Source organism: Eptatretus burgeri, chromosome 12, assembly GCF_056783735.1.
Source record: "Eptatretus burgeri isolate ZD-2024b chromosome 12, Ebu_testis_v1, whole genome shotgun sequence".
Classification (NCBI taxonomy): Eukaryota; Metazoa; Chordata; class Myxini; order Myxiniformes; family Myxinidae; genus Eptatretus; species Eptatretus burgeri.
Genome location: NC_140972.1, coordinates 10064129 through 10075383, shown reverse-complemented (window position 1 = coordinate 10075383; position 11255 = coordinate 10064129). Strand labels below are relative to the sequence as shown.

Sequence of the window (11255 nt, the reverse complement as noted above, 5' to 3'; positions counted from 1 at the left end):
CTTTACAGACGTCTGAGGGATTAGGAATCTGATCTTTTTGCAAGAGATTGTTGTTGTCTTTTCTTTTCTACTTTCATCCAAAGTCCTTTTCACCGCCTCACCCCCGATGGACGAGCCTATATTACATTAGGCAGGAGACCGGCTGTGGTTTAAAAGGATCACTGATGCTATTTTGGGTGTGCGTTGGGGGGAGGGTGGCATGTGCGTGGACGGGAGTTGGAGGCGGGGTGGGGGGCATCTGTAGAAATGTGCTTGATTTTGTTTTGTCGTGCTGTACTGGATGCTGCTTTGGTCCTGCCAAAAGTTGGGTTGTGGGGGGAAGCAAATGAGTTGTCCTTTTGTGATACCCTTACAGGAGGTTTGCTGGGATCTGAGCTTGCCACATTAACACCTGCAGAGGTCAGCCCTGTGGGTAAGCAATTAACCTTTTCCATTTCTGCCTAATACATTTTGTTTCTGCATGATTCTTTCCTTGATGGTCTTTGGCATCTGGTGCTGCTGCTTTTAAGCATCATTTCTTTCTTTTTGTGTCCAAATTTGTTATGTATGTACATGCACTGCTATTCAATTATAGGCCCGTTGGTCCAAAAGACCTTGCTCGCAATGATCTGATCACAGGGATTAGCCAAGTGATACAGCCCTTGAAATTTTGATGATCCATTTATGCAAGTTCAAATTTCCACCATTGACATGTACAAAATAAGGAATGAGGTGAACACCTTTACAAAAATAAACTCTGCTGCACATGGATTTTATATTTAACTCCAGCCATCCATCCATTGGAACCATAATCTGCACAGTGTGTCGGTCCTGCCGAAGCAGTCTCCTGTGATATTTGGGCACAATCCTGGACGCAGGATACTCAAATGACTCAAACATCCCAGCAAGCTGGTACTCATTTTGCCGACCTCGGAAGGATGACAGGCTGAGTCAGCCCCACCTGATATTAATTCAATGGAAAGTGGGATTTGAACTCAGGACCCCAGGATCCCAAGCTTGCCACCCCAACCATTAAGCCAACACCAGGCAAATTTAACTTCCACATGATAAAAATCAATTATTCATCGAAAGTCCAATATATCCATGTTTACATCTGCAAGTACACGGTATATGATTAAAGTGATATGTACAGAATACATGCAAAATCTTTAATTCCAGTGTCGGTAGTCATAACCAAGAGAACTTTGCTTGCTGTGTTTCTGCACAGAGAAATGTGGATGTTTAATCACGGGACACAGATGGACAAACACACAATCACATTGGGAGTTCCTTTCTGGGATTATCTTTCAAATTGACATCAAACTGAGCTCTAACAGGTTGAGCAGGCAAAAGGAGGGACTAAGATGCAGGAAATGGAACCTCAAACAATATGTAACAAATTGCTTATTCAGGTGAAATTGACCTCCAACACACACAACGGAGACTCGGTGTTTTCAAAGAGTCACAAGCGAGGTAAATCTGCATTCCGGAAACAGCATCCCCAGGTTGTCGTCCCAAGCAGCAATTGTTTACTCTCCGTGCGATCGCACACGGACGTTTCCCCCAGCCAAAAGTTTTCGTATAGTAACTCTTAGCTTTGTATCCAACCTTCTCCATCTCCACCTTCGCCACTGTGCATTCCAAGTCAAAACTTCCATGTCGCTGTACGGGTTTTATGGCAAAACAGCTGGACCAAGACATCCCCTTTATGTACAATCCAATTTCAACTTGCAACTTTGCCACACAGGTGTGGTTCCTTCATGCTTGGCCTGCAGAATATTCCAGACCATGACACCACTTCTAACAGCCCCCCCCAACCCCCAAACATATATCGTGACTAGCATGATTGTAACGCCCCGAGTGGGGCAGCGCCAGCGCTTCTGCTCTCAACCTGTTCTGATGTTTCCCACATTTTAAACTTGATTACCGTCCAGGAAGTGCACGTTGACATCCAGATGAAAGACCAGAAGGATGAGATGAACCATGCATACCCTCATCCCATCCAGCAGCACTTGAAACAGATTCTGTCAATCAAAATCGATATGCCCATGTGCTTGTGACAACAATCAATTAACCGAATGACGCATGATATGGAGTCCATTCGCTCGGAAGGAGGAAAGGAAGTGTGGGAAGGCAGGGAAGTTGTGGTGGAGAGCATTGGAGTGAATGTTTGGAACAATGTGTCCAAGAGTCATGTACATGTATTCCAATTGGTGATTTATTTTAACCCTACTCTTTCACCTGGTATGCACACTGCACAGTGTAGACTAAGCATGACCTCAGAATGACCTGGTCAGAATTGCCACAAAAGGGTGAAATTTCTTATTCTCTTTGAACATTATCGTCATGATTAAATACGACTGGCGTTCAAACGTTTTTGGAACAAGATAATCACAAATGATCGCAATCCAAGACGCTCAAAGTTTTCTTTTTTTTCAATGTAGTGCAGTTTGACTGCAATGCACCTGTTCCATTCGGCCTTCAAACTGTCTATGCCAGTGAAGTATATTTTTTTCAGGTCGTCCCATCAGCCACATCTCAGTTGTTTCAGTCTGATTGCTATCATCGGTGAATTGGTGATGTGCAGGTGAAACTTCAAATGTCGAAACTTATCATCACCGCTGTGGGCCAAATCCTTTGGTGGGGAAGAATGGGAGAGGGGGTGATCCAGCTGCTTGAATCTAGTCACGAACAGCAGTGCACAATGCTGACTTTCTATACACACACGTTGTCATCTCGGAGAAGCGCACACTTGGTCAACATCCTTCGGCGTTTGTCCTTGATGAGCTGCCAAAAGCTCTTCGTGAAGCCGAGATAATATTACCCTCTCGTTGTAGTTTTGTTAAACATTTGGTCCACTGGCATGATGTACAGGTTGTGTCAATGAAAGGTTAACCGCTTCAAATGACCTTTGTACTTTTCATCTTTATCTTATCCTGATTTTGTTTTGCAAGAGTGATCAATGATCTTTGGAGAAGTCATTCAAGCATAACCAAAGTATTCTACAGAAGAAAAAAAAATGACGTTTTTTACGGAGCAAAGAGTAAACATTGTCATGTGGTATTTTGAGACCAAATCGATTGCTTCCGTCCAGACGAGGTTCTGTACTGAATATGGAGTGCAACGCAGAAGCAAGCCAGTCATTTGGAAACTTGTGAAAAAGTTCAAAAGTGAAGGGACGATACCTCGCATACAGCCAACGAAACAATTGCCTTTCTGCGTCAAAAATTTGGACGAGTTCTCTCTCAGTTTGCATATGGAAAATGTATGGTCTCCACACAGCCCCGACCTCAATCCGCTCGATTTTTTTTTTTCCTCTGGGTAGCTTGTAAGGATGATGTCTACAAGGAACACCCCAGTTCTGAACCTGATCTGAAAGCAGCAGTTGATGCTTACAGTATGTGCAGACAGTAACCATTAAAACTTGCAGAAACGTCGTTGAAAAATTCGCAATTCATGTGAATGCATGTTGTGTGCGTGGAGGTGCTCATGTGGATCTGCTCAACTATAAGCGCATCAACGCATAATGAGTTTCATTTCTCCATGATTTGGTTTTCATTTGGCGAGTTAATTTTTTGTTTTATCACTCGATGTTTTGGTTAATAGAGTTTTGAAGTAGTTAACCTTTTATTGACACACCCTGTATTTAACATCCTTGAAAATCGAGACTGTGTAGTTGCCTGCTGAGCATTGGGTGCTGAATATCTTTGGTGGTGGTGATCCCTTGTACTGCCTACCAGTATATTGGAAGGTTTAGAGGAGGGTGGAATGATTATAGAAATTATGAGTAGAGACTGCCAATGACCAGAGATTGTGAAAAAATGTCACCTTCCCTGACTCACTTTGGATACTTATCATGTTGCGCACCTCCTTACCAAATCTTTCATCAGAACACTTTTATGATTCGCTCTATTTTTTGTTAACTATGGCACCACACCCTGTTTATGCAGCAATCATACTTTGTATTTTTGCTTCTTATTGATCGACTTTGTAACGGCAACTTGTCTTGCTCTAGGAAACGGTTACACGACCACGACGGGAGCATCTCGAGCGTCTCCAGTTCTGCTAACGTCTCCCAGCCCCCCAGCACCATCGGGTCCAGGTCCTGGCTGTACCATCACTGTCGCACCGCATTTGGCCGTCAGTCAAGGGCGCGCTGTGCCGGCTAAATCACCGCCACCCCCAGCTTCCCAGCATCCTGGCACGTCCCCGGGTCCACCGTCTGTGCCCACCCCACTCCGAACCAAGCCTGATCTCCGAGTTGTCATTCCACCAAGCAGCAAGGTGGTCATGCCTACCCTGGTACGCTGCCTCGCACGCTTACTGTAATGCCGAATACCTTCCACATTTACTTGAATGTTTGTTTTGACCACAGTTACTGCCAAAATCCTTTAGGATTTTCACTGTCAAAGTTTGCCATTATTAGAGCATTTAGCATGTTTTAAAAATGAAACCTATCAAGAGTCGTGACGGTGAAAGCAAAGCTTCACCCGCTTCGAACACTTTCCGGATGCAATTAGTAAGAGTTGGCACTTTCTAAAGGCAGCTAACCAAAGCTGTATTCACGTGCCCTCCATGCCACAGACAGATGAGGATTTGCTGGAGCTGGTGAGTGCACAGGTCAGTTTGATGTGCTGATGTGTTTACTCGGGATGTCCTTTAATCCCTCCACACCATCCGCTTGTTGTGTGCTTGGCATTTGATGGAATAGCGAAGCATTGTTAAAATAGCCTTGGGTGTTTCAAAAGGACATCTCAAGCCGTTGTCCACATTGAACTGACAGACATGTTTGGACCCTTTTTCATGAGAAAGAAGAAGAATGTCTAACTGCATGATGCATCCTTGCAATGCAGCCAAACTTCCTTCCTTGTCGCAAGAATTGTGAGAACCGCAGAGCAAAGAAAAAAAAAAACCCGTAAAAGAACATCCTACTCGAGGTGCAACAAGCCATGTGTGCTCGGATCTTGAATGCCCTCCTAGGGGAGGGATCAGCATGAGACTGCAAAACGACCCAGGAAACTATTCTCAGTTCTACCTTTAAAAGGCATTTAAGATCTGGCCACACATAGCTTGTAATTTTAGTTGGCCCCAACGAAGGCCACGATGGAATCTCTGAATCTTTGTCGTGGATGCCAAAAGCCCGACCTGATTCCTGATTACTCTTCTCTTTTCCACTCTGTGGTTCTCACGTTTGTTTTTTGTGAATATGGACTCTCCCAACTGCAATGCCTTTGATTGGCCATCCTTCCTTTCCACTTCATCCTCCCCTCCCTTGTGTTTCCTCTTGCTTTGTTCATCATTGCAAACTATACTCATCGCATTTGCACGTTCACACTGGCACGACCTCAAACTCAATCGGGCTGCACTGTGGCAACATGAATCGTCATCATGTGGCACCACTACCAGGTCCTCTTCAAAAGCCATTGTTGTTGTATCATCATCTTTTCGTGAACTTGGAGCTCTTTAATAGGTTTTTCTCTTTCAATAATCTCTATCCTATCCGTGCATTCGTTTATAATGAACTTCTCCCTGTTTCGATTTTCCTGAAACTTGACAAACACTTTCCTTTGCTTGAATCTTTTCTTCTTTTTTGAGCCGTTCTTTAACAATTGTCAACGTGGGGCTAAAACAATCATAATTTTTTTTTTGGCCATTTCTGGAATACGAAGCATGGAATTTTAATGGAGCATTCCTTTTTGGACAACGTAGGTGTGTATCAAGCCACCCCCAAATAGCACTGATAGTGGTCATAAAACATGTAGGTTTTAGAGAGCCAGGCCTAACCTTGGGTGTCTCAGATTTAGAGAGCCAGGCCGAACCAAGATACCAGACCTATTCTCCCCAACAATTCAAGGAGCTGGCATTTTGGTGCTGTTGGTGCTTTACTGAACTACTTTATTTGTTTTTCCTTGGGAAGCTCAAACTTATTTTTCTGCATTAGAGATGTTTAATATACTTTGCAAAGTGCCATTTGATCAATAAAATGACTGAATTTCCTTTTTAAATTCAAACATTGCATCACCATCTCATGTCTTGATGAGGAACATGAGTTGAAGAAGATGCAACATGAAAGCCGAACTGTGTTAGTGGGGATTTATTTATATCTTAATATATGTATTTAATAGGTTTCCAGTTGTAGGCCTATTGTTCTTCCTGGAGTTTAATATTATTATTCTCTTCTTCTTCTGCAACTGACAATTCTTCCCACGTTCTTGTAGGATTGGCTGAGGGAAGCTTGGCCAAAGTATTTCATGAACCGGCTGGCCAGGCCTGACGTTGGACTAGGGTTCGGGCTGGAATTTGGCCATGGTGCCAGCGAGCTCGCCTACTGTTTGCAAAGGACACCGTGGGGTCTTTAACGTCCACCAAATAATGGCAGCAGACAGGATGCCTGTTTAACATCTATCCGAGGGACAGCACACACATAGATGAATCGCCCTACCCACGAACACCGGGATAACAGTTTATGGCTTGGTCGGGATTCAAACACAGGCTACACAGCTTTGATGTCAGTGTGGGTACCTCCAGGCCATCCTGTCGGCCCCTATATTATTACCGCTGCCACCGAAGGTGGACGGAGGTTATCTTTTCACCACTTTGTTTGTTTGTCTGTCTGTGAGCAAGATATCTCAAAAAAATGGACGGACGGATTTGGACGAAACTTGGTGGACAGGTTGGGTGTGTGACGAGAACAAATTGTTTTGATTTTGATGAAGATCCGGATACAGATTTTAAAATTAAAAAATTTTCATGCCTCCGCTGAAGAAATCGCCGGTGGCATTGTTTTCGGGTTGTCTGTCCATCTGTATGTATGTAAGTGCTAATTTTCTCTGTTTTTCTGCAACCGCTTCAACAAAATTTTCACCATTGGAGCGACTACTCATGTGGAATGTTTTTGTGATAATTATGACGTATCTTGAAGGTCATGTGGTGTGGCATCTTTCATGTAAAACATGAAAGAAAAATTTCCATGTTTTACATGGACAACAAAAAAGAATCTGAACATGGCAGCATAGTGTCTGACTGTGGTGTCATCAAATCAGTCTAAATTTAAATTCCGTACTGGAATATTACATGCAGGACTACAGGTACAGGTATAGCCCTACAAGGGTATGGTGCACAGATTGCAGGAACATTCTTCTGTCCATAAAACTAGCCCTTGCTGCCATGCACACAGGCATGGTGCAGCACAACCACGCACGGTTTGCCATTGACATGTCGTTGAAGTGGGACGGATGTTAAATATAATTGGTGAGTAAAATGTTATCATTCCGCAAAAGTTTGACTGCATGATAATTTTGCTTAAAATACAATGATTTTGAGCTTCCAATACGATATTTCCACTTTTCAGATCTGGCAACACTGTACGAATGTTGCGGGCTCGCACACAGCAGCACGGTTTGCCGTGTTGTTATTGAAGTGTGACGCAGCACTGTACAAAAGCACTGTCTAACTTCAATGCCAACACGTCTTGAAAGGGCAAACTGTGTGTGGCTGTGTGTGTGTGCCTGCAAGCTTCATAAATGTTAACAATCTCAACGTCTCGGCGTGAGACTGGGCGCCTCAGGAAAAAAAAACCAAAACACATGACTTGAACGACGTAACTTCGATGTAATGAGTCATAATTCAAAGGCTAGGTACCGAACGATAGTGATTGATGCAACTTTGAATCAACATAAATGGAGGCAATGTAAATTGCGATATATGTATATGCCATTAAGACCCTTTGGCGGTAATGGAGAGCACCAGCTGCAGATTCTCTCACACGGAAAAACCGTATCATCTGCAAAGAACAAAAGCCTGTCTGCCACTCAGATGATTGTTCCTGCCAATGCACAGTCAACCACACAAATATATACATATACATTAGCGTGGTCCAAAAACAGCAAAAAAAAAAATTCAGACGTCTCCACAAGCCTTAAATTATTCCACTATGATTCAATAACGCGCATAAAAAAATTTAAGTTCATCGGAGGTGATTTAGAGGTCGCTCCATATGACGACTTTTAGTTTCATGAGTTGGTTAAATTAGGGTATGGTCAGGTACGATTACAGGTAATTCTGGATGTCCGAGGTGGAAATGGAGTGCATTTTTGAACTCTATGGGGTCGATTTAATCAAGAAATGACTGCACCGACATTGAAATCACTACCATTTCGAAAATATGACCGAAAACAAGATTTATCATTACTGGAGTTGAGTAACTAATCCTACTCATTTCGATATTTTCCAATCTATAATTAATTTGTTGTCCGTCTAAACATTTCTTAGAGTAAATCGACCCCACTGAGTTCGAAAATGCAGTCCATTTTCACCGAGGAAGTTCAGAAGTGTACGGATTCGCATCTCACCATACCCTAATTTTTCAATCAATGGAATTACAAACTATTAGAATATTTCGTCTCATTTACCAAATACCACTATCATCTCCGCCTCTATTGCTGTCTCCACTCCCGCCTGAACTTATTTCTAGCCGGCCCAACATCCAGTGTTTTCGATTCAATGATTCACGAAAAATATGTTAGTTATTTATTTAGTTATTATTATATTAAATAAGGGTATGGTGAGATGCGAATCCGTACACTTCTGAACTTCCTCGGTGAAAATGGACTGCATTTTCGAACTCAGTGGGGTCGATTTACTCTAAGAATTGTTTAGATGGACAACAAATTAATTATAGATTAGAAAATATCGAAATGAGTAGGATGAGTTACTCAACTCCAGGAATGATAAATCTTGTTTTAGGTCATATTTTCGAAATGGTAGTGAATTCAATGTCGGTGCAGTCATTTCTTAGAGTAAATCGACCCCATAGGGTTCGAAAATGCACTCCATTTCCACCTCGGACATCCAGGCTGTATATATATACATATATTTGTTCAGGGAGTGAAAGCACACTGAACCTAAAATAATAATAAAATTATTTGTTAAAATCCTGATGTTTCAAAACACTGTCTTCCATCCTCAGAGGTAAAAATTAAAACACCGCACGTGCAGCTGCAGAGACATTAGCTGTATTTATGTCAGACGGGAATGGCTACGCCTCATGATTTGGCTGCGAGGGGGACCACTCAGCACGAAGTTTGGGACAGATCTAGTGAAGAGAGAGGGGTTGGAGGGTGGATTTGCTTCCGGTTCGGATGTTTGGGTCACCAGTTCGGTGTCACATGTTCTGTGTCTGCTCTGGGTTTGTGTATCGGATCTGACCTTCCCATCCGCAGGTGGGAGCTGTGGGCGATTACGTCATCCTCGATAGGCAGCAGGCGATAGACTAACAAAACAAGAGCAGGCCTGAACATCAACATCTCATCCAGCACTGTGCACAGCAGGCTGATTTTCAGCAGGTCTCTATGGCAGAGTTGCAACAAATAAACCATTGTTGAGACCACAGAATAAGGTGAAAAGAGATAAATTTGCAACAACAAAAAAAATGAATCTAAGTTTGAACTTTTTTTGGGCCGGAGACCTGGAGAACGTTACGACACGCAATATTTGCAGCCGACTGTTAAACATGGGAGAGGCTCTGTGACAACAGTTACTGTACAAGTACAAATACAGCAGATACTATCCTGTACAAGCAGATACTGCAGCACCATGCAGTTCCTCATGGAAATCGTATAATCAGAAGAGGATTCATTTTCCAACAAGATAATAATCCAAAGCCCACTTCCTCCTCCTTCGTATGCAGCACAAGGCTGCGGATAGCATTATTGGCTAAGGATGCGGCCATGCCGGTTATTCAGTGCCCCTATTACCAGTATAGTGGTACTCATTTTGCTAACCTTGGAAAGATGACAGTCTGAGTCAACCCCATTTGGTGTTTATTCAATGGCTGACAGGGGCTTAAACCCAGGACCCTCAGGTCCCAAGCCAGCAACCCCTAACCACGCGACCAAAATAAGGCTTATACCCACTTCCGAGATGGTAAAACAGTATTTGGAGAACAAGGTTACAGCTGGTGTGCTCCAAGTGTTAGAGTGGCCACCCCAGAGTCTGGACATGAGTCCCATTCAGGCCACATGGGAATACCTGGAAACAGAAGAAGAAGAACTTAACTAACCTTACAGAGCTGTGCAATGTACTACAGGCTATTTGGCACAATATTCCTGTAAGAGTGCTTCAGTTGTCTTCAGGAAACATCGGGAAAAGAGTGATGGCACTCAAGAAGGCAAAGGGTGGATACACAAAGTTTTGACTGATATTATAAAATTATACTTTTCTTGTTATTTACTGAAGCATTTTGCTTCGCACACATTTATAAAGGCTGCTAACTTGCAACAATAAACACATATGACTGTTATCACTCATAATTATTTGATGTATTTACCTTGAAGTATGAATATAATTGGAATAACCCAAACTTTTGCGCAGTACTGTATATATAGTATTTGTGTACATGCACATACATGTACATTGTACAGTAATATGTAACACTGATTGTATGCTTGACTGTCCTTTCCATTTGCATCCATTCTATACTAGAATCAGCGGCTGGCTGGTGGGGCACAGGGAAGTCAGTCTCTGGCAACACCAGTGGTATCGGTAGCCACGCCAAGCCTTCCTCCTCAGGCTCTTTCTGGATATCCCCAGTCAGCCATGGCAGCAGCATACAATACTGGTGAGGCAAACTCGACTGTCATTGTTTGTCCTTTCTGTTGTGCTGTCGATTCAGAAGTTCTTCCACAAGATCCTTAATTCACAATGATGCTGAACTCTACCTGACCGACAAAAGGCAATGCAACTCAGAGATGTAATAACCCTAACCTTTCCATACCATGCTTTGGTGTATATGCAGAGTTATTGTTATGGCAGAATCCTAAATGTTGAGCAACGTCATCTTTACCTCCCTTCAAAATGGACTTGTAAAGTTTTACATTCCGGAAGAATGTTTCACACATGGTAAAGGCGCTGTCACACCTTGACGATTTAGCCAGCGTATGCCGACTTATGAAAAATTTGTCTAAAACGCTGGCACACGTCGAATACGTTATGGGTAAGTTTTGATAACATTAAGAGCACGCTGAAAAACACTGCCATACGTCATAGTACGCTGGCTTTCATCGTTGTACTTTGCGGTTGTCCTCAAATTTTAGCATGCTTGAAATTTTACGACGGATGCCGGTGTATGACTCGCACGTTCTGCTACGCTGGCCATAAGTTATGCGATCGTTGACACACGTCGAGGCACGTTATGCGATCGTTGACACACGTTACTTGTAAGTTACTCATAAGTTGAAACACGTCGAGCCAATGCTTAGCGTACCCAAAACTTATTT

At 42.9% G+C, this 11255-nt stretch overlaps 1 protein-coding gene across 10 annotated transcripts in view; it reads left to right on the top strand.

The window, feature by feature from the left end:
- LOC147015062 (myocyte-specific enhancer factor 2C-like) overlaps positions 1-11255 on the top strand; it is a 108839-nt gene that overhangs the window by 64005 nt on the left and 33579 nt on the right. For 7 of the 10 annotated variants that reach the window (XR_015050211.1, XR_015050210.1, XM_085849434.1 and 4 more), the window contains exons 6-9: positions 356-412; positions 3995-4281; positions 4564-4599; positions 10462-10597. Coding sequence is in view for 8 of the 10 variants with exons in the window: in XM_085849434.1 (XP_085705560.1) it covers positions 356-412; positions 3995-4281; positions 4564-4599; positions 10462-10597 (516 nt within the window). In the remaining 2 variants the exon portion in view is untranslated. The remainder of the gene's footprint in view (positions 1-355; positions 413-3994; positions 4282-4563; positions 4600-10461; positions 10598-11255) is intronic. The other 3 variants (XM_085849436.1, XM_085849438.1, XM_085849437.1) reach the window with 3 other exon arrangements.